Source organism: Sardina pilchardus, chromosome 20, assembly GCF_963854185.1.
Source record: "Sardina pilchardus chromosome 20, fSarPil1.1, whole genome shotgun sequence".
Classification (NCBI taxonomy): domain Eukaryota; kingdom Metazoa; phylum Chordata; class Actinopteri; order Clupeiformes; family Clupeidae; genus Sardina; species Sardina pilchardus.
The window spans coordinates 17,788,599-17,812,191 of NC_085013.1; the positions used below are offsets into that span (position 1 = coordinate 17,788,599).

At 41.9% G+C, this 23,593-nt stretch overlaps 1 protein-coding gene across 4 annotated transcripts in view; it reads left to right on the top strand.

Moving 5' to 3' along the window:
* Window positions 1–1,030: 1,030 nt before the first annotated feature.
* The window catches only part of ktn1 (kinectin 1), a 29,993-nt gene continuing 7,430 nt past the window's right edge, over window positions 1,031–23,593 (top strand). Inside the window, exons 1-26 of one of the 4 annotated variants that reach the window (XM_062523638.1) lie at window positions 1,031–1,183; window positions 3,159–3,763; window positions 4,078–4,278; window positions 4,911–5,078; window positions 5,334–5,464; window positions 5,828–5,941; window positions 6,459–6,599; window positions 6,812–6,918; window positions 7,052–7,196; window positions 7,556–7,652; window positions 8,738–8,922; window positions 10,119–10,187; window positions 10,304–10,341; window positions 10,566–10,656; window positions 11,160–11,228; window positions 11,665–11,702; window positions 13,460–13,550; window positions 13,675–13,743; window positions 14,255–14,292; window positions 14,438–14,528; window positions 14,759–14,871; window positions 14,956–15,040; window positions 15,542–15,579; window positions 16,463–16,553; window positions 20,105–20,191; window positions 23,076–23,165. In XM_062523638.1, coding sequence (XP_062379622.1) covers window positions 3,160–3,763; window positions 4,078–4,278; window positions 4,911–5,078; window positions 5,334–5,464; window positions 5,828–5,941; window positions 6,459–6,599; window positions 6,812–6,918; window positions 7,052–7,196; window positions 7,556–7,652; window positions 8,738–8,922; window positions 10,119–10,187; window positions 10,304–10,341; window positions 10,566–10,656; window positions 11,160–11,228; window positions 11,665–11,702; window positions 13,460–13,550; window positions 13,675–13,743; window positions 14,255–14,292; window positions 14,438–14,528; window positions 14,759–14,871; window positions 14,956–15,040; window positions 15,542–15,579; window positions 16,463–16,553; window positions 20,105–20,191; window positions 23,076–23,165 — 2,991 coding nt within the window. In that variant the 5' untranslated portion in view covers window positions 1,031–1,183; window position 3,159. The remainder of the gene's footprint in view (window positions 1,184–3,158; window positions 3,764–4,077; window positions 4,279–4,910; window positions 5,079–5,333; window positions 5,465–5,827; window positions 5,942–6,458; window positions 6,600–6,811; window positions 6,919–7,051; window positions 7,197–7,555; window positions 7,653–8,737; window positions 8,923–10,118; window positions 10,188–10,303; window positions 10,342–10,565; window positions 10,657–11,159; window positions 11,229–11,664; window positions 11,703–13,459; window positions 13,551–13,674; window positions 13,744–14,254; window positions 14,293–14,437; window positions 14,529–14,758; window positions 14,872–14,955; window positions 15,041–15,541; window positions 15,580–16,462; window positions 16,554–20,104; window positions 20,192–23,075; window positions 23,166–23,593) is intronic. The other 3 variants (XM_062523640.1, XM_062523639.1, XM_062523641.1) reach the window with 3 other exon arrangements.

Sequence of the window (23,593 nt, forward strand, 5' to 3'; positions counted from 1 at the left end):
ATTAGTCGTTGCCTGGGACTTGTGGCTAAACACTGCTGATGGTGCACCATAATGCATGAAAAAACACAAAACAACAATCTTATAGAGGGAGATCATCAACCAAGGGTGTGCTACAGTGAAAGGTGTGGATGCAGGACCCTGATTGGTCCGGCCCATAAGCCATTGCGGTCCCTGCTTACCGAGTTACACCCATAGACAGTAAAAGATAGGTTACACCCCTGCATGGGCCCAATGTTCAATGGAAAAGGAGCGCATGGTGAAACATTCATCACTGACTGACTTGGGTGTACGATACGAATGTGGCACCAAACTTGTGTTGCGTTTGGTGCCACATTGCACCAGGTGTAAGATAGGGTCCTAACTGTAGAAACAGTCTTCTATGTTTTTGCAGTAATAAGAGTGCAATGACAGGACACAATTCCGTGAAATATTAGTGTTTTGTTTCCAGGCACAAATTATTCTTTTTTTTTTACACTCTATTTAAAGGGGTCAATTTATAGGTGAAAATCGATTATTGGAATGCATCTACTAGCTAGCCTATATACATATATATTTTTTAAAGAAATTCCATTAGATAGCCTAGAGTATCTTTTGACAATTACACAATTGTTCTGTTTGATGCTGTTACAATATTTACCATGTGCCCACCTTAAATATAATTTATATAATATGCCACATTTATATGATAATGATATAATTTATATGATATGGTAAAAAAAAACCTCTGGTCTTCTTTTAGGCAAGTCTCTGACAGATTAAATCACCTATAAGACTAACTAATTCTGTAGTCTTTGTTTCTAATAAATTGTTATCAGTGTCAGATTCATTTTACATCAAGGATTGTGATTGTTGGGTGGTCTCATTTTCGGAGGGGAGGTTTGGGGATGTAAGAGTGATCTCACCTATGGCACCGAACGTCCAGTACCGAGGCTGTGCCTTTTAGAAGCCAATCCTCTCATCGCGAGAGCCCATGCTCCTTCCGAGGGTGTCATTCCCACCCTTGCATTGTGCGCTCTGTCCTGAGAAACGATTTACCGAGAGCTGCGACGACGCACCTGACTGCCTCATTGGACGGACATATGCGCCCCAGCAGCAGCAGGGAAGGAATCAGTGTTCCCGAGTCACAACAATAGACCAGAGCAGCCTCATTTCATCTGCAATAGCAGCAGCGAAATCATTACAGGTGTGCTAGACGTTTTCTTCTCCAGAAATATGGATAACAATTGTCAGCCGGAAAAGCAGTAGACAGAGCTAGCTAGTTAGCTATCCTTGGTTTTGCGCATCGTAAGTTAGTATTAGTCGGCGAACTTGCGGGCCTGCCACTTGACCCCCGGCCATGCCGGCGTTTTGGCGTGCCTGAGAGGTGGGAAATTATGAGAGGCATGGGGATGGCGATCTGACGTGAGGCCCTTGTGAGAGCCTACCGCTTCAATAATCTGACAGTCATTGTGGAACATATGATTAAAGCCAGCTAACATTAGCCAACCAGATATGCCTCATGTTAGCTTGCTTAGCCCACAAATGTTAGCACTCCATATTATAACGTCATCTTGGTTTGTTAACGTTAATATTTTGAAGCGGAGTTTAATGTTCATTTCGTGGCCCATGACACTCGGTTCAGCACACCACAATGAGCCAGCGCCATGCCTCTAGGTTGGTGTGTCAGACATGAGTGAAATGCATGCCGGTGCTAGGAAGCTAAACAAGGCAAACGTTATAAGCTAGCAAGGCTGGTGGTTCCATTGGTACACTTGACTGTTGCAGCTCATACGATATTCATATAGCATTTGCTAACAGCACTTTATAAGCTAAATCCGCGTATGTTGGGCTTCGTAAACCTACCTGATATTGCTGAATAATGATCAAATTACAGTGATGTTATTTAAAAGCTGTGATTTCATTCAAGAGCCATGTTACAATACAAGGCCTAACGTAACACGCAGAACTGGGAAATTAAATTATGTCTACCCAGGCGTTTACGATCAAATATCTGTGAGGATCTAAACATTTTGCTCATTGTCAAACTTGTGTGTCATTAATGAATAGAGTTAGTGACGTTAGAACAATAAGCACAACGTGTCCTTTTACTCGAGAGTCCAAGAGACTGTCTGCTTGATAACTGTGTTGACCACCACGATGAGACGTACAGTAGGCTATGTGAACGACGGATGTCAAGACTTGCGCATATACTTAAAACGAACTTGGCTGTAGTACACCCACTCTTTGGTGATCCGATATCTTGGGTCAGATCGTCATGCTTATTCAATGACACTGCGCCTACATCGCGCATCTATTTCTCACTCAAGAAACTTTATCACATTAGCATGGATAACATGAAGTTCACATCCCTGGTAGTGGTGCCTATCCAGACGGGGTTCTCAAATTGGACGAGGAGTGGGTAGCGGATGCTCGCAATGATCAATACTAAGATGCTAAGACCTATGAAATAATTATGCTATTTTGTCAACGATTTAACCATTTGTTAAAGATAAAACCGTGTCTGTTTGTGAGCCTACAAAATATTGCAAATGGGTTGCAACACATAGCGTGGGATAGCGTTGGTTTTCTGGCAATACTGAGGTACATCTTTGACAGTGCTGTTAAACTCCCACACCCAAAGTGCAACGTATGCTAAGGCTAAACTGATGAATCGTTATCGGCTCAACCAATTTGAATACTCACTTGGGCTATTACACGTCTGGCACAGACCAAAGCAAGCCCAAAATACATGGAGTCACATTCGGCATGTGACACATCTATACTGTATGTGGTACTGCGTCAGAAGATGTGATATCTTAATATAATGCAACTGTTATGTAATCTCACTGATTACAATGTATAAGGTGAAGATACATGTTTGGGACCACTTCCATATCCCAGATCATGGACTTGCGCTCAAACTGCACAACATGCTCAATTATGTATATTAAACAACTTTAACATGTTTTTGTAGTGTTTGTACCAGTTGAATCATTTAGACTGACTTTCAAAAAACTAACCTTTTTTCAGGTACCTTTTTTTTAAGAAACTGTAATGTTGGTGTATCTGTCATAGAGTAAGATGATCAATCCAGTGTCATTTTGAGACAGTGCTTAATGCGTTAATAATGAGATCCTGTATTTTCTTGCCCACTCCTCCCCCTCCCCCCTCCCATACAGAATGGCTGTGGAGTTGTATGATTCACAGTACCTGCTGATCCTGGCACCGTCTCTGGTGGTTGCTCTGATTTTCCTGTTCTTTTGGCTCTTCATGAAGGAGACCTCGTACGACGAGGTCTTGGCGCGCCACAAAACTCAGTTCAAGTACCCGAGTGTACGTCCTGAGGTACGCAAGAAAAACGACAGGAAGAAGAGCAAGAAGAAGGAAGGAGGCGGAGGAGGTGGAGGAGGAGGTGGCGGCGAGTCTGAGGAGGAGATACGAGATGCAGACACGCCAGAGGCCAGCGCCAGCGCCGTGTCCGAGGAGGAGGAGGACGTGGTTGCGACTGCAACACCAGTAGTGACCACAGCGGCACCTGTTCAGGCAGAGCCTGCTTCTGGGCTGAGGAAGAGGAGGGAGAGAAAGCAGAAAGCTGCTCCAAACGCAGCAGCTCCAGCATCCGAGGAGCCAGATGTCAACAGCTCTAAGCCTTTGCCCATAAGCAAGACAGACCCGCCGCCGCCAGTCGCCAAGCAATTAACTCCTCCTCCACAACAAAACCGCCCACCGACCAAATCTGAGACTGGAAGCAAGAAGAAGGCAAAGAAACTGAAGACAGAGACAGGTATGAGCAGTAGGCTGGTACATATTGTATATATACTGTAGTGTGTGTGTGTGTCAGAGAGAGGCACAAAACATCTACTGCTGTTAAAAGGTTTGCAGTCAGATAATGTGCCATTTTGCTTGGAAACTTATTTGTGATATATCAGGTAAACCGCACAATAAAGAGACCTATGGTTAGGGAATCCAGATCGCTTTATTTTTGGGATCCACCACCAAATATGGATGTGTGTATGGCCATCATTCGTCTCTTTTAGTAAGACAACCTTGTTTTTTTATTAAGACTATCTTGACGAGACAAACTTGTTTTATTCCCAGCAGAAGAGCCTACCGGTGAGATTAAGACCCATCTACCACCACCTGCTGCCAAAGAACTGGCTGCAGTTTTGGCTGAAGTGAAGTCCCAGGAGGCTGTTCCCTCCCCAGTGAACAACAGCACCCCACCACCGGTCGCTGCCACCGCGGGGGGAGGCAGCAGCGGGAAGAGGAAGAGCTCAAAGAAGCAGAAGACTGAATCAGGTAGAGCCCATATAGCAGCGAGAGTTGGTTCAAAATCAACACAATCATTTGTACTGTACAACAAATGCAGTAGCCAGAAAAGTCAAGAGAGCACATAGCAGCGAGAGTTGGTTCAAAATCAACACAGTCATTTGTACTGTACAGCAAATGCAATCGCCGGAAAAGTTATGGGTTCAATTTCTGGCTGCCACCATTGTGCTCTCAAGCAAGGCACTTAACCCCGATTTGCTCTTGGGAGAATTGGAAATTGCTTTGTAATGTAACTTGCTTTGGATGATAATCAGGTTTGGCCCGTATAGCATGATTTCACTGGACTCACTCACTTACAGTAGTTTCACTTTCTGAAGACAGTCTGGGTATTCACAGCTGGGTAATGTGTCCAATTCTAGCATCATAACGGGCCTAGACTTTGCATTCTCTTTGAAATCATTGGTCCAGCCTAACCAATCACATTGATCAGGGAATCCTGACGTTACTTTCTACTCTGGCGTCAGGCTGTTCCCATATTCAGCCAGTTAAAAAGACTTCATTTTTGTTGTTTGTCGTTGTCGTTGTCCTCTCCTCCCCTGTTCTCCGGTGTTTGCCCTGACCATCTCTGACCTCTCTTGCCCTCTCCTGTGCCCTGGCATCAGCGGTGGCCGTGGATAATGCCCCTCTTCAAGCAGCCGTTCCCCCTGCCGATGCAGCGGTTCCTGACAACCACCAGGGCAGTTACAACGAGAACGCCCCCTCTCCCACATCGGGCCCTGTTCGCACATCTGCTAAACAAAGCAAGAAGCAAAAGAACGAGACCGACAGGGGTGAGGATTCTCTCTTATCAGCCTCTGTCATTCAGTCTTACAATCGGCTTTATCTTTAAACTGAAAATGAGGTGGTTCATTTTTCAGTCTGTGTCAATCAAAGTGGCCTGTATCTTGTTTCCTTTATCAGCTACTAAGATATACAGTACTTAGATTTATAGTGGTAGTGAAACTGCTAATTGCTAAGATGTACTATAGATTTATAGTGGTAGTGAAACTGTTGGCAGACATGTGATCAGTGAGTGCTTCATGTAGAGAACTCGGAGATGAAGCTGAAGGAGCTGCTCTCTGGACTGAGTGGCCTGGTGATGTCCGACGCAGAGGTGCTCAGTGTGGTCTCCATGCTGCACGAGAGGAGCCCGGGAGCTTTGGAGTCTTGGTATAAGGTAAGAGTGTTGGGTTGCGTTGTATTGCGTTGTGTTGAATTATGTCTTGATGTTAGTTAGACAAATGTAGAAAAACGTCTTACATTATTTGGAGGACAGTGCTTGGAAATGAATGGATGAATTTATGAATGGATGAATGAATGCATTTGTGAATGGATGGATGGATGGATGAATGAATGGATAAACGAATGAACGAATGAACGAATGAACGAATGAATGAATGAATGAATGAATGAATGAATGAATGAATGAATGAATGAAACCTTTATTGCCCCGTGGGGAAAAGAAAGAAATAAAAAAAGATATTGATTGTTGTGTGTTTTCCCCCTCTGTCCACCTCTTTGGGCTGTGAACCCACTGCAGACTGCTACTAAGAATGACCCGTCCGTGCAGCAGCAACAGGAGCGGGAGCGGCTGTTGAACACATTCCAGGAGGAGGCCTGCATCGCCAAAGATAAAGTCAAGCAGCTCGCACAGGTGCCTTCTCTCATACCTGTAATTTCCTGACTATTAACCAATGTCTGTACATTGGTTTTTCAAAGGTTGTTCAGCTATGAGGTTAATACACGGGGATGGACTATACAGTACATGTGTATATGTACAGTACATATATTTATTTTCTTCCTTCTTCTTTATCATTTAAGCACAATCAGATTCTGATTCGTACACAGTTATGGTTAATACTTTTTTGTTTTTGTTTTAAGATCAGGTCATTCATTTTACTTTTTAAGTTTTCAAAACCAAAATGGGATGGAATCAGCCTAATCCAGATGCAAACTGGTCAAGATTACCAGATCTGGTGTACCAGTATTTGAAATGGGATTAGGCTTTACAATTAGGATTAGGCCTTTCAATTGAGCCTAAAACCTATGCACAGAACAAGAACAAGAGGTTGAATAGCCAGCAGGAGTTGCTTTAGATGATGATTATTTACAAATATAGAATTGTAAGAAGATGTAAGAACTGACCGGCTTCATTTAAATGTGTGTTTCAGGAGTTGCAGTTGGAGAAGCAAAAGACGGGCCGTGCAGAAGCTATGATAAGGGAGCAGAGGGTTGCCATGGAGAAAGAACTGAATGTCATTCAGGCAAAATCACAGAGCAGCTATCAGGAGCTCAACAACTACCAAATCAAGGTAAGCGCTCTTGTTCACATAAGCATACACACACTCCACGTCTCTGTAACCCCCATGTCAAATTGAATTAGGTGAATTATGAACTTGAATTACGATGTTATGGCATATGTTTATATTTCTTAGGAGGGCCTTAGGTTTTAGTTAATGAAAAAGCATTTGCTATCCAAAAGAAGCTGAACACTGTTCATGCATGTTTCCCTTGGCGACCACAGCACTCCCAGATGAGGGAACAGCTGGAGACCCAGATCGCCAGGCTCACGCAGGAGAACGGGATCCTGAGGGATGCAGTCAGCTCTGCCACCAACCAGATGGAGTCCAAGTGATTATCCCTTTTTGTCCCATCTTAAACTCAGCCTGCTCTTGTGTCCAAATATCAACAATCCCATATGATTTTGCCAGTGTGTTTCAGTTTTCTGTGTTGTATGTGATTGTGTGATCTTTGTGTTTCGTAGGCAATCTGCTGAACTTAACAAGCTGCGGTCCGAGTGCTCAGGCCTGGTGAAGGAGCTGACTGAGAACAGTACCAAGCTGCAGCAAGAGGAACTTCAGAGGAAGAATCTGGAAGTCAACTACAAGCAGAACGTCTCTCAGTTGGAGGTAAACATCTCAACACAACACAGAATGCATTGAAACCTTAAGCTGACAGAGGTTACATTTGTGGTTTTCAGTTGAACATCTTACACTAGCATTACACATGGATGGTATTGATTGCTTGATTGATTTATTGATTGATTGATTGATTGATTGATTTATTGACTGACTGAAGCTTTATTGAACATCAAGAGTTCAAAAGGATATAAAAACACAAAACCCAAAGGCTTGTTTTCATTGTGGTCCTTTGGATCTCATTTGCTCTCCTGAGAGTACTGGTTTAGGCTTTAGTTTAGGCTTTGTGTGAAGGATGAGAACATGGAAGAATGACTCGGGTCATGTTTTTCTTTCTCTTTTCCTTTCAGGTTCAGCTACAGGACGCTAAGCGGCGCTGGGAGGAACTTCAGAACTACCTTCACAACGTCAACACGGAGAGAGAAAAGTTGCAGGCAACTAAACAAGGTACGAGTCCGGGATTGCACTTTGGCATAATATTTGTATTATGAAACGCTGAAATGAAATGAAGTGTCATTTCAACAGCTGGGTATGCTCAGACATGTCCTTGCCTGTTTCTAGGATATTGAAGGGGAGATGTATAAAGCCTGAGTCACCAATTGTGAAAAACAATACATTGATAGGCGAATAGATATATACAGTTGAGCCCAAAGTTATTCATATCCAAGCCAAACGTTAATTTACGGTAATCGTTAATTTGTATTTGACCAATGAGTTTCCTTTGCCTGGAGATAACGTTAGCACAAGACAACAGACAATATATTGTGCTGGAGATGAGCTTGGGCTGCCTACATATACAGTTTTTATTTATTTTTTATCTTATTTTAAAAACAGTGGACTCACAGAAATCGGTCGTAAGGAGATGATTGCTGAATGTGTAAAAAATATAATATGATGGGCTTGAAATGGCATCCAATCCCTGACTGATCCTTTAATGGGGCCAGCCCATTTTATTTTGATGACGCACTAGTAGTTCATCTTTCCCTCATCCATCCTCCTGTAGTGATTCTCCATTAATTATTCTACTCCAGCCCAGGTGCCGCCATCATTGCACCGTCAGCTGTTCAAGCACAGTATGAATATATGAAGGTGGCTTGGGGCATGGTTAAGCATTTTAGATGTCTCAGTCCTACTGTCAGTGCTAGCACTGTAAGCAGTTAATGCTAACTTTAGGTGTGTTGGGTGCGTTTGTGGATTTAATGTTTAATGGTTTCTGTAGGATTTCCTTGATCTCCTCCATCATTGTTTTGGTTCTTACTGTGTGTTCTGCGTTAATGACACCACAATATTTTCCTTGTACATTGTTATGGTATCCAGCTACATTAATGGGGTACTATTTTGCAGTTGAAGCACCTGGTACCTAAACTGAGAAAAGTAGAGTTTAACTGAGAAGGCCGGGGACCATTTAATGAAAACAACGGCGTAACACATCTTGGAAGTGCCCAGTATCATTTCGAAAACGAGACTTGTGTTTTGCAATGAACTGATCAACGCATTTCACCATCCGCTCTGTTTTATTTCCCTTCCCCTAGAGCTGCAGACCCAGCTGATGGCCCTGGAGACGGATCTGAATAACAAGAGCAAGGAGATCCAGAACCTGCACAGCAGCCTCACGGACACCATCGTCTCCAAGGAGCAGGTGGAGCAGCGGGTCATGCAGCTGCTGGAGGTGTCCCAGCACAGCCTTCCTGATGAGTCAATGCAGCAGCAAGTACAGGTCTGCACATACACACACACACACACACACACACACTCTTGTACTGTAGTCCCAGCACAGCCTTCCTGATGAGTCGCTGCAGCAGCAAGTACAGGTCTGCACACACACACACACACACACACACACACACACACACACACACTCATGTACTGTAGTCTCAGGTCTGCACTCTGCACACACACACACACACCCATTTAGTCTCATTGATAAGCAAGTACCGGTACAGGTTTGCACACACCCACTCACGTACGGTAGTCTCATTTATAATCACACGCAAGTCATTAACAAAAGCAATATTACACATGTTTCATCCATTACTGCATGTATTGTCTATGGATGGTGTGGTCGGGATGGTTAAGTTATTTTATTTATTTTTTTAAAAGCCAAGCACACAAGCACAGTCCAAGTATGGCACTGTGTCGCAAGGGACTTATTGCAAGGCACTCTGTGTTGGGGCTGATCAGAAACTGGCTCTTTCTTCATACACAATCGCCTTTCTCACAAAATGGGAACTAAAGCATGGTATCTCTTGAACATGCGCTCTTAAAGAACATGAAATACTACACCACTGACAAAGAAAAGCACAAAGTCTGAAGTCAATCACTTTCAGTTGACTCAAGATAGCAGCAATGCACCTGTCTGAACACACCCTGATTTTTGACCAACACACCCATGGGTGCAAGTTTATTTGCTCTTGTTTGGACAAGGTGCTTGTTGGACAGGAAACTGACAACAGTGTTGGTCTAAACACAGTTATTAATGTTGTGCCTGGCCCTGTGCTGCACTGGGTAGAGCAGTCTTTCTCAAACTTCTTTGGCTTGAGGCCCGGTCATGTCAGATGTTGGGGTGAACGGGAGGGGGGAAGGTAGCAAATGTTTGATATCATTAAATACAACACAATCACTGATTTGGAGATCTTTATTTAAAAGGTAGAATAGGCTTAACTCCTGGAAAAAGGCATGTAGCCGAAACGCCTCTGCTTTTTCCATCGGTCTGTGGTTTCATGATGAGTTGAGCCGCAAATGACTGAAGCACTGGACGTAGTTTAACTTCCCAGCTCCATGGGCAGCGGTCTTCCCGTAGCGCCATAGTTTGGGAACCTCTGTGATGGAGTACACATGAGTGATGCACAGTATGTGCTGTGTATTATAAACTGGTATGCCAGGTCATTCTCTAATGATTATTTTTGTTGCCAGGATCTTCTGAATGAGAACAAGTCTCTACAGCTCCAAATTGAAAGTCTCAAGTCCACCATTAACACTCAGGTGAGTTATGTGTCTTGTCACAGCCCAAGACATGCTAAGGTAGCTTGAGCAAGACATGCTCAGTGTTTTTTTTTAAATTTGTTATCTTTTAATCTTTGATGTTCTTTGTCCTACAGGCCACCACAATGTCCCATTTCGAAGAACTCCAGAAGCTGTAAGGAATATATAAAGAAATTATGCTGAAAATCAACATCCATAGTTCTTATTTATGTTTTTCAAGCATCTGACGTGTGTGTGTGTGTGTGTGTGTGTGTGTGTGTGTGTGTGTGTGTGTGTGTGTGTGTGTGTGTGTGTGTGTGTGTGTGTGTGTGTGTGTGTGTGTGTGTGTGTGTGTGTGTGTGTGTGTGTGTGTGTGTGTGTGTGTGTGTGTGTGTTCAGCCTGGCTGAGAAAGAGCAACAGAGGAAGAGTCTGGAGGACTCCCTGAATGCAGAAAGGACTAGTGGAGCCTGCAGAGAAACTAACATGCAGGTTAGAGTACAGCAATCCAAACCCCCACCACTTCAAACCCATCACCAAACTAGAAAAGCACTCAGAGAGCGCAGCTACCTCCGCCTGCCGCCTTCTTCCTAGGTTCTCATATATTTGAACCTAAACTACTCAGATCGCCACCACGTGGCCATACCATGCCATTACACCACTAAGCTAAATACATAAACAGCTCCGGAATCCCGACGGAATTACGGATCACTCCCATGTAATAGTTTCTTCCTTGGGTCATGCCTGACATTCGCTGAAAATTTCAGGGAAATCCATCCATTACTTTTTGAGTTATCTGGCTAACAAACAGACAAACAAACAAACAAACCAACAAACAATCAGACAAACGCCAGTCCTTGGCGGAGGTAAATAATGTACCCCAGCAATACACCTACAGCACATACATCCTTGTAAGCTAATAATAAATCTGTGCTAAATCTGCGTTGTCCCACCAGGACTTGTTTGATAACTGTGGAATGGTCTTGTGTCCTCAGGCTATTCACAATGACAACATGAGCCTGAAGGGAGAGCTCCAGCAACTGCAGCTACAGATGTCTGAGCAGGTGAGCGAAGGGGATGTAAAGCAGCTGCCCGTTGTATTTATATGTGTTGATGCAGGGGTAATGGGGTAATAGGGTAATAGGGTAATAATGGGTAATAGGGTAATAGTCATTGTGTTTCTTCATCATTATTTCTTATTCACTTAAACACAACATGTTTCAGACCAGTCTTGTAACAAAACATGTAGCTACGGTGAAAAAGTAATTATCTGAAATTCTACAATGCACATTTGTATTAATGAGACCGCATGTGAGACTGAGGTTCAAACCCTGTGTGGTCCTCTTGCCTACAACATAACTTTATACAACTGGAACCATGCTGTTAGCAGAGTTGGACTTTTGTTCTCTCCAGAGTGTAGTCATGAAGGCATTTTGCTGTTTTGGATTTGATTTGCACTGGTCCAGTGAACTTACTCTACCCCCACCCCCCACCCCACAGGCCTCGTCTCAGGTGGCAGTGGAGCAGCTGCAGATGAGGTGAGTGGACACGATGTTGGTGTGATGGGGTTAGCATGCAGTTGGCTGAAAAGTCGTGGGTTCAATTCCTGGCTTCACCCGTTGTGCCCTTGAGCAATGCACTTAACCCCGAGTTGCTCCAGGGACAATGGCCCGTGCAATGAAATGGACATGTAAATCGCTTTGGATAAAAAACGTCTGCTAAATGAATAAATGTGAATGAGATTGTTGCAACAGATCACAAAACTCATGAGTCAGATTGTATCACGATAATTTTGGCATCATACAAAGAAAGGAGAGAAATGGAGATTATTGTCCGCACATTATGCCATCTGATCTCTGAATACAGAAAAAGAGAGAGGGGAAAAAAAGTCAGCCAGTCATGAACAAAAAGTCAAAAATTCCGATTTGGTGAACCACCTAACATATCAATCTTTGGACCTCAAGGTTTCCTCAGAGGGACCTCAGATCTCAAGGTTTTTATTTTTCTTTGGCATTTTCAGGTGTTGTGTTTGTAATTCATAAACTCTTTGAAATTTAGATAGAAGACCCTTAGTTCCCCCCACGGGTTCACAGTATTAAACATATCAATGTCAATCCCATCATGATTTCTTATGTTTAAATGGAAAAAAATGTTGAATCCATACCAGATGTTTTTAAAGTTGTGATTAAGAAAAGTAGTGTGCTGCACTGTGTAACACTGAACTTTTGACTAAGAGTGAGATTTATGTTCATACGGTATGTCAGTGACCCACAATCAATCTCAATCTTCATCAAAATGTCACAGTGTTACCAACTGGTCGTCTTTGCACTCAATGTAAATCCTCAAATTATGGCCGGGATTCTATTTACAGCCTGGCCCCGGATAATAGCTGGGGTTGTGGTCCAATCGGACAAATAAAGGCCGGCTATCAAATACAAGCCGGGCAAATAATTGCCTACCAGTAGGGCTATCAGTCCACGAGCACTAGTAGACATTGTTCCAATTTAACTCCATGAAAGAAAAGAGCTCTTCCTAATATTTTATATGGTTGGTTGGTTGGTTTAATGCTGTTGCCAATGAAAAGTCGTTGAGGGTCTCCAACACATCTCTCTCAAGCTACCAGTTACTTGCCGCCCCCTTCTGAAGCAGTACTACAGTACATTTAAACACAATTGTTGCCGTGAGGCATTCCAGTCTACGAATTTAATGAAATGTAAAGCATGCATAATTAAAAAATAACTCAATTTAGGCTACTTGGTTATGCAATAAGGTTTCCATTACAGCAAAGAGCATATTCAGTGAATGAATGAAAGTGGCTGTTTTGTCTCGCAATAAACGGCGGGTGGAAATCCCATGAAGCTTAACAGTGAACCATCAAATACCCTCCAGATTTCAGTGCCCATCAGTTCAGTTCCAACATTTGCAGTATAATGAAACAGTCCAAAAATAAATTAAATGCCAAACCAGACTGAACATTTTTGATAGCCTACTGGTATGCTGGTTACAGGAAGTGTTGAACAGTGTTGGCTCACTTTAACAGTAGCCTTTTAAATTATTTCTAAGAATAAAATTTTACAACAGAATGCCCCAAATAAAATTAATTAAGTAAATAAAAGACCCCGGCCACAATTTGAGGATTTATGGCAGATGTTTTTTTTTTTTTTTTTTTTAATATATTGTTTAATATAAATCATGTTGGTGATTAGAATTTTGATTATAGGTGTATGTTGGTTAGGAAATCACAATGTTCTAACTGGGTTTTATCTACTTCTGTTTTTCCATGTTATTGTCATAGTCTCCAGGAAAAAGACAACAAGATCAAAACAGTTGAGACTGTCTTGGAGGCAGGCCTCATTGAGATGGCCAACAAGGAGGAGGTACTGAAGGTAAGCACAGGAGTTATTGGAACAAACAAAGGACATCCAGTATCGTTTGTGCCCAGAAATACAGCAGTTATGATGTTATGATGTTATGATGAGTGCAGAGCTTCAAACCTGTTGGTCTTTGCAGGTGGTGCGGGAGGAGAATGAGACGCTCAAGGAGAAGTTGGAGTCTCTACAGCAGCAGACCACCATACAGGTACCATCACTGAAATGGCTCGCACAGTGCGGCATCTCACTGCTCACAGCTCATTTCCTGTCCCACATGTTACTTCTGCAAGGGTTTTTGAATGTATTGATTGCATCAAACAGCCTACAGTCTATTCGTAGAATTAAAAAATGGATGGATGGATGGATGGATGGGAAAAAAATATGACCTACCTGCAAATTTGTTTCATTACAAAAAAAAATAGAGGACTTGAATGTGCCACTAAGCATGCTTTTCATTTTAGGCCTTAGTATTACATTCTCCATAATAAGAGTATGTATAGGATAGGCTATATTGACCTCAACAAAAATAAAACAAAAATTGTCAGGGAATCTAAGTGAGAACTTTAATGTTTTACTTGCTCAGGAATACACACACTGATTAAGAATGTAATGGTCAGTTTGAAGGGTTATGGCTTATGCTTTTAAAACATGTCTGACAAGCTACACTTAGGCCGTGTGCATACCTGCAAACTAGTTCAGTCATTCATTCCTTTATACAGGCATCATCAGAGTCCGCTCTGGAGGAACTCCACAAACAGTAAGACTATATATTATTTATTTAACATTAATAATAGTCATAATAATAATAATAATAATAGTGCTATATAATTTTCAGTGTTGTGATAATGTCATTATTTCCAGGCAAACATGTAATTCTGTTTTTTTTTTTATTATCTATGAAGGGTCCAGGAGAAAGACATGAAGATCAAATCAGTAGAGGAGTGTCTACAGAAAGCAATGGACAACGGAGCAAGCAAAGACGAAGCTATGGAGGTTTGTGTCTGGCATGCTGCCCTAAACCAAATAGCTAAATTGTGTGATATAGTTTATGTGCTTTAGTTCGCTTTCTCTTAAAAGTAAAGGCCAAAGTCTATCGCATAGTCGAAATCTTGGTTCACCTATACAGAAGTATGTATTGTGTATGGTATGGAGGAAGAGGACCCATAAATGAGTAGGCATCTCCAAACGTTTGACTGGTGGTGTATGTCTGAAACTGGCTGCAGGTTTTGGAGAAACAGCTGGAGACCCTAAGGACTGAAGTAGATCAGCTCAAAGGGAGAGAATTACAGGAGAAAGTCCCTGACCTTCAACCCCAGATTCTGGATCTTCAGACACAGTATGTTGACACTGGATCTGCATGTATGAAATAGGGCAGAATGAGTTTGGTATGTGTAGTTACTGCATGTTGAATGTGTTCTAGGCTGGCTGCCAAAGATTTGGAGCTGCAGGCCCTTCAGAAGGACCTGGAAGAGAAAGCAAAACAGGTCGAAGAAGTGCAACAGCAGGTGAAAAAGGCCTCTAACATTATTCAACCCCTCTGAAATTCATTACCATTTAATGGACTTGAAAATATGCTTACACACGCTCCCTTGTCAGTTTCAAAAGTTCAAAGTGTATTGCCATGTACTCATAAATAAGCATTTATAAGTATTGGAATTCCTTGTGCTCATTCAACTACAGAAATACATTAAAAAGAAAAATAAGAAAAAAGAAAAAATATATACTATAAAAAAAAGAGGTTGGGGAGCACCAAGTTTACTAAGAATATGTATTTGCTATAATAGTAGCAATGGATCTCACGCAGCCAGAGGCGTGTGTCTTTCCAGAGATGGTGTTTACTATGTTTATCAGAAGTTATTACAGAATATAAATTATTTTTAACAGACGTATCTGTTTAGTCATCTTAACCCTCTGGTAGGGGTACAGTTTGGGGTTGAGCACAAGTCGTGTACTATAAGGTTGTTTTCTTGTTGTGTGACTAGCGTTGTGTTCTCCTCCCTCCACAGCAGGGCCAGGCTGAGGCAAGTCAGGAGCTGCTCACAGCGTGAGTAATCCACCCCTGACTTAGTCTGGAGCATTTGCACATGCTGGCTAGGGGAGAAAAACACATTTCCCAGAAAGCTTGGCAGACTGAAGCAGTTTAACCGCAAGATGGGCATCCATGCAGTAGCTCCTTTAACTGCTATGCAGTTCCCTCTTGCTCCTCCTCTTGCCACTTTGCCCTCCTACCACACTATGACTAGTGATGGTGATGTACAGTAGGCGCTCCTCTCCTTTAGTACTACAGTACAGTGGTACTGGTAAGCCCAGTTCACCACTACCACTCTTTGACTAGTAATGGTGATGTCGGCGCACCGTAGTCTGGCTATCGCCATACTAAGCTCAATCTTTTAAGGTTGAACATTAGTATCCACCTTATTCCTTAACTCGGAAATACAGTATGTATCGTTACGATGGTTACGATGCTGTTTTCAACTTCCGTTCATTCTGCTTACATGTGCGTTCTTGGTAGCTAACTAGAATATGCAGAGAAGATCAATTGGATTGGCCCTTAATATGACAAATGATTATGAAGTATTTTCTCGTGCTGAAGTGGTATTGAAAATACCTTCATTTGTCAAAGCTCTTGTGCAGATTCCTTGGGAGAAAGCAAATGACTCTGTGTATGCAGATGGGTTATAGGGGCAAATATGTCCCAGGGATAATTAAGACATCATGCAGTTTGTATTAGGCAGATGCACAACTGTAAAGGTGATTGTAGTTTTAGAATGATTTCTCAAAATATTGAGTTAGTGTTTGGAGGGAGTCTCTTCTGTTGCCACTACTTTAACACTTTTTTATGAACACTGTCATCTCTGACTAAATCTTGACTCATGTGGAATCCTGTCTGAGAATTTTAAAGTGACGTTAAGTTGTGTCTTTCTTAGGTTGTCGGAGAAGAACCAACAGATGTCTGATCTGCAGGCCGAGGTTGTAGAGCTGAGGGAAACGGTGGAACTCCACAAGAAGAAGAATAACGTAAGATTGGGTTTTGCAGCCCACTGGTCATTTTAGAGGTCGTTTCATGTAAGCATATTCTTTTCCTGCTATTCTGATGGGTGTTTGGTTCTACATTACACTACATCTACAGTGGCCATCTTGAATGTTTCCTGACCATTATTCAGCAAACTATATTACAGTATAGCTGATAGAGCTGTCTTTTCGAAAGCAGCACTATGGAAGCGTTTACCCTAATATAAACAGCTTAGAAGTCATTTTGATGGCAAATGACCTTGACATGGGGAGAACCGTGTATCTAGCATAGCTAGCATAGCTAGCATAGCTAGCAGAACCTCAGAGGTGGAACACCAGCCTTGTAATTTGGGTGGCGGTGACTCGGAGACATCTCACGAGATTCGTGAAACATTACCTGGACAGCAGATCTAGAACTTTGGAGATTGTCTTTGTCTGGTGCTAGTCCTTCAGCTCCAAGAGTACTAGAGTGGGCAAAATACCCACAACTACATTGGATACCTTTAATCATGATAAGGTATTGTATTGATCGTGCTGCCTTGTTGATTTCAGTTGTTCAGTTGGCTTGCGTACATCTGCCATAGAGAATTTTCAGCGCAGTCTTGTTTCCCCATCCATTTTATATGGATAATTTCCATCACTTATGTTAGTCATCTTTCAGACAAAGGCAAAGACGAAGACGTGTCTTTGTATTTGAAGTCTATGGTTGTTGAAACCAGTCCTTCAAATGTTAATGTGTTTGCTGGCTATGGTTTTATCTGCTATCTATTACTCCTGTATTTTGCCTTCTGATCAACAGCATAACTACTAACATATATTAATGAAGATATTCTTTGCGTAAACCAGAGCCTCTGTAGCGCTCTCTCAGTGGAGAAAACTACACGCCATAGAGTTCTTCGTCTCCACCTCATCCAACACCTTCATATATTGGGACACCCTGAAGATGTTGTTATAACATCAATTCTTAATTTATGGTTATGGTAACTTCAGATCAAGGACACATCCTTGATATACCTGGATAAAGCTGAGGCTTGTTCTAGCTGAACATTTTGGTATGTACGTAATGTTCTGCTTTGTTTAAACTTTACATTAAATAATCAACAGGTTGAATGTTAGGAAGGCTTTTCCATCAGTGATTCCTTGCATGTCATGACAACAGTTTAAGCATGTTTTTGAACATTCATTTTGCATCATTTTGTCATCATTGGCTTCCTGTCAGGTAATTACAATATACCACAGAGGTTTGTGGAGACCTGAACATTGCACTTATTTGTGACTGGTGAACCTTTATTTCAAAAACACAGAATATGTTAAACATCAAAATGAATTGTCTCCGGTCTGGAGCTCTGTTTCTATACTTCAACAACTGGTGAATTCCAGCAACCTTTAGGCAATCACAAGGAAACGTCAATAGGACATTTGGCCCACTCCTCCTGAGCAGACTGCTGCAGCTCTCACAGGGTTGAAAGGTGGCTCCTGCAGGTTGCATGTTTGAACTCTTTGCATGTTCGACAGGCTTCAGATCAGGGCTAGTACAAGGCTTCTTTCAATGGTCCACTGTTTTCTTGGCTACAGTACAGTATATCTGAATGCTCTCCGCTGTGTTCTTTGGGTCGTTATCCAATTGGAAGGCCCAAGACCAGCACCTGAGACCTCATGATGCCCCATGATGCCTGCCCCATGATGCCTAATCTTTTATTGTGCTACGCACAGCTCCTGTTTTCAAAAACATATTTCTCCCACTATTGTGACTTCCCAATATGCACTATAGCCAATTCCACTGTTTTTCTATGTTTTTCTTTCAGCAGTGGAGTCATCCTGTTGTCCAAAAAGTGACCAATGGTGCCATCAAACACTGTTGTGTCTTTGAGAGTATTTTTTGTTTCCACCCTCAACTTTATTAGAAGCTAAAGCATGCAGCTATACTTGAGAACAGTGCTTTTGACTCCATACACTAGGGGAGTGGATGAAAGTGCAGGCAGTGGCATGGAGTGCACATCAAACACTTTCTTCCATCTCCAGCCTATGCCATGTGGCTCTCTTTGAGAAATGTCATTCTCATAATAGCCTGAATATGCGGTTGATTGAGAAGCAATGGATTAATCAGTATGAACAAAGATAAAGAAAAAAGATTTTATTTATTTGGAATGCTTGTTTGAAAGCAGGACTTAGATAATGGGTATGAGGCCAGTCAAACCACAGCCCAGAGAGCATCAAAGCTCTGGCTATAGCCTAAACAAGCGAAATAAAATGAAATGAGACGGCCACAAGTGAAGGAGACTAGGGTATGGTTGGAGCAATGGGACATCTGTGTTGTAGGAGTAACGGACCGACTAATGGGATGTCTAATCAGTGGGCATTTGTGGGACCACTTAGTAGTCGGAACAATGACATGGCAGCATAATGTAATTACAGCCAATGATTTAATTTTATTGGCCGTTTATAATGTAATAAAACGCATGTTAATGTAATGTAGAACTTTCTTAGCCTGGCTCCGCCATCCTACATACTTGTACGAGAGTTTGGCAGGACCAGGTTAGAACTTTTTGACAGTAATGTAAAAAGTTATTACATTATCGGCTGGTTATTGGATATATGTATTGGATATAAAGTGTCACACTTCTATGGCAAATGCTTTCTTTAGGATCTCTGCTGCCTGTGGGCTTGCCATGAAAGCTGTTTAATTAAGTGACGGAGTTAGCAAGCTATCCCTGTGTTGCTAGACTGAGTTAGCAAGCTGTCTCCGTTGCTTGTCAATCAGGAAGCTGTCCAATTACCCGTCTTCATATTAGAATGGTCAATGACAATTGAATGCACAGCATTATCAGGAACAACCAAAACCCTGAATAAGTCCTTTCAAGCTGTTCTGTTTAGTAAAATAAATGACCAAACCACGTGATAACCTGGCCGTTTTGCTGCCTGAATGTGTGATAGATTTAGGGAACGTCATTCAGCAGAAGTGACGTTCCATGCAGTATGTCAGTTACATTAAAAGGGTAATTTTCCCAGAGCAGCTCGGAGTTAAGTGCCTTGCTCAAGCTGGGAATTGAACCCGTAACTTTTCAGGCAGCTGCATGCTAGCCCAGCTCCTTAGCCACTATGCTACCACCGCCCCATTTGCACAGAAATTTGCATATATTTTGACTGATATTCATTGTCAGCTCAGTCCTTGCATGAATTGGATAACAGTCTTACCAAGAGCAGTGTATGTTATTTTTAAAACAAGGCTGTAGAACTATATAGCAGAAAAGAACAGCGTTGTGAAGTTCCAAGACTCTGAAAATACAGAAGTAATGATCTGTATTATAATGTATAATTCATACTGAGCATGAGGGCTGAGAGCAGCTGCTCTAAAAGTATAGATCGTGGATGTCACGGAGTCTTTATACAGAGCAGTTGTGGAACAGCAGAGGGCCCAGAACCTGAACATAGTGTCTCTTTGAAACTGCCCGGGAGCATCAGAGGACCCAGAACCTGAACATACTCTTTGAAACTGCCCAAGAGCCTCGTCAGAGGGCCCCTGAAACTGAACATAGTGTCTCTTTGAAACTGCCCAGGAGCTTCGTCAGAAAAACTGGAGCGCAATGGAGGCGCTGTCAGCCACAGAAGCCATGCTGCAGGGAAAACTCAGCCGAAGCACTCAGGTTCGAGAACACATGCCCTCCTCCTCCATACCTCTTCCATGCTAATATATCTTATCCAATCATCTGCCTCTAATCCGTTAGGGACATGGTAGAGTTCATCAGTTGTGTCGGTGTTAATTTTCTCTCTTGCCTCCTGATTTCTGATCATTTTGGGTATGTGTACTGTAAAACTTCCAATAGCAGCAGGTTCAACAGGGAGAACATTATTTCAATCATATTGACAGTGATATTGTACAATAAAATGGAAGTCATTAAGTTGGGAAAACTAGGTTTGCTGTAGGGCTAACCTTATGCCTGTGTCTTTGTCAGCTGTTTAACCCTTTGGAATCATATTCTCAAGCCCTTATAGGTTTGTAAAAACAATTCTTAGGACCCTCATGTTTGTCTTGAGACTCAATTTTGATCTTTGTGCAATTGATTCCAATTGGTTAGGCTGGTTAATTGCTCTATCAAAGTATGATAGGCTACAGTTCCAATTTGTCCAAGTTGTACTGTAAGTACACTTACAATGTTGTACTGTAAGTACACTTAGAAGTACACTTACAACTTACAAGTATGCTTACAATGCACAGACAATCTAATTCCATGTAAATTGATGCAGCTGTCCATTCTGAATTAGCAACGGATGCATTCATTGCATTATTTAACTAGAGAAGCACCCAGGCTAATATTGGAAGTTTTACTGTATCTTGATAATGCTGTCTGTTTGCAGGTTCGGTCATTGAATATTTTTGCCGATTTAACATAAAAAAAAACGTATGCCAATCTGTAGCGTATGTCCTCACCAAAAGAGGTGAACTATGGCACTGTAACAGAAGTGTTTGCTTACTCTGCATTGTTTTTGACTAAGGAATGGCATGACTCATAATTACTGTATATGTGAAACGCAAGAAATACAGATTAGATCAAAAGCAGGTAGATGCACATCGCTCCACACAAATGAAATGCTGTAGAGAAACCACTTTGAAATTGGAGGCTAAGCAAAGTAGCTGCATGCGCAATCATTTCTACGTTGCAAAGTTTCCATGTTGATCTCTACAGTATCTAGAGCAGTCTTGCTCCACCATGTGATCAAATTTAGTTTAAAGGGTCAAAAGTGTATATGTGTTTATGCACAAAAGTTTTTAATCTGTATACCTGATTTTCAGAAATGAGTTTACATGATACTCAAAGCAGACTTTGCGCTACGATGGATTTCCCTCCTAGTCCACACATTGTGTGTAGTGGTCGCCATTTGCTACAGTCTACCTTAACCCTAACCAGCATAGAAATGATCACAAACTTGTGATAATAATCCAGATCTAGGATTTTTGTTCATTACAACCAATCAAACCTTGCAATATCGTTGTTACTGTTTGATATACTGACATCAAACACACAGTCAAACACACCCCAATTTTGGGTGCCTTTCTGACAATGTGCAAAAATGTGTTAAAGCATGTTTTCTTTTTCATGTTGATGTTTTGGCTTTATAACCGTGGTTGTTGTGTCTGATACATTGGCAGATCCTAAAGATCCTAAAGATGAGACATGACAACCTATCATGTTGACCAAATTGGGGCTGGTTGATTTCATCAAAATCTTTAAGATTTCAGTTGCAACAAACATGTCATCTTCCAGCAAAACCTCAAAAGTTATAAGGACTTGCGAGGTGTGGGAATTAAACTTGTGCTGTAGCCCCGGTACCACCACCACCACACATCCATTCTGCTAAAACAGAATGAGGAGTATTAGCAACATTTAGCTCATGTCACTAATATGGTTACTAACTCATGCCACTTTCATGCTACAGCCTTTACCTAAGACATACTGTAGATTTGTCCTCCTGGTGTGAGATTTGTTGTGCACACAGAATGTATTTGGATTTAAAGGCCGTTTTAGGAATCTGTTAACTTGACGCCATAGCTCTGTTGTCGGGAACCTTTTTCAGTTTGCTAGTTGATTTGGCCAGCCATTATATTGTTTTTTGATCTACATTCTTCACTAAAAATGAACACAAAAAATTATTTTATTTCAGACTTAAAAAAAAAAAAAAAAAAAAATGTGGATGTAGTCTGGATATGACTAAAATCTGATTTAAGGCCAACGCCCACCAGAAGCGTACGCGGCACACCACGCCACGAAAAAAAATGTTTTCAATGGAGCATCGCCCACTGGAAGCGTCTGCCGCGCAGCAGCCGCACAGAGATACAAAACTATTCTACAATCCTGCGCGGCAAGCCCAGACCGCCGAACACCGCTGAACGCCGCTTCTGGTGGGCGCCGGGCTTTAGGATTTATAAACTGGGGTTTGTAGGGTTAAAGTTTGTAGGGCATCTATCCAAAGGCTGTGAATATATTATGGGCAGATTCCAGTTGAAACAGCATATTAAATGGAGTGCAATTTGGTTCTTTAACGATGTTGTTGGATTCAAATTCTATGGATTTCTGTTATCCACATCCCTGGGAATGGTATTCTCAATTTGCTTGAAATGTTGATGTTGAATTTTGATGTACAAATGATGAATGTTCAAAATATGCATGCCAACACCCCAATTCACACAGCAATGATTTGAAATGTCCATTAATTTAATCAAGGAATCCTGATAAAATACTCAGACTGCTAAAACAAGCAAAAAAGATTGCCAACAGCCTGTCTTGGGTGAATGTAAACGAATGACTTGCAAATTAGCCTGTGCAATAAGAAATGTTAGCTTGTACTGTGCCAGGCATACTGTACATTCAGTCAGGGATTGATTTCCATGGTAACTACTGATTGAGTCCTCCCTGCAGGTCCTGGAGCTGGAGAAAAACTAGTCACTGGACAACAGAATGATTAAGTTGACGGCCAGTGTTGTAGATTGAGGCTCTGAGTGTTCTTGTGTGTGTTTTTGTTTTTGTGCAGGAGCATCAGGTGGCAGTGGAGTCTTCAGAAGCTGAATGTAGGGCAACACTCCACAGACTCCTCCCCCAAGTCCCCGTCCCCTCTGAACAGGTGAGTGGACTAATAGCACCTCACAGCCACACCTACCAACGTTAGTGATGATGAGCTTACATTTTTACCCTCCAGTGATGTGAGATTGTTTGAGGTGAGGAATTTTTTGGGGGGGTGGGAGGGGGGTGCCCCTGGATCTACTTCCGCTGCATTAAAGGAACACTCCACTTTTTTTTTTTTTTTTCATAATTAATAACCTACGTTATTCCCTTAACTAAGACGAGTTGATGCATACCTCTCGCGTTTCGATGCGTGCACTCAATGGCTCTGGTGCGTGGTGCTACTTTGATAGCACTTAGCTAGCCCAGTTCATTCATTAGGACCCAAAGAGAAATGAAGTTAGAAGCGACCAAACACCTCCACGTTTTCCCTATTAAAATACAGTTACACGAGTAGTCACACGACTAAGTATGGTGAGACAAAATAAA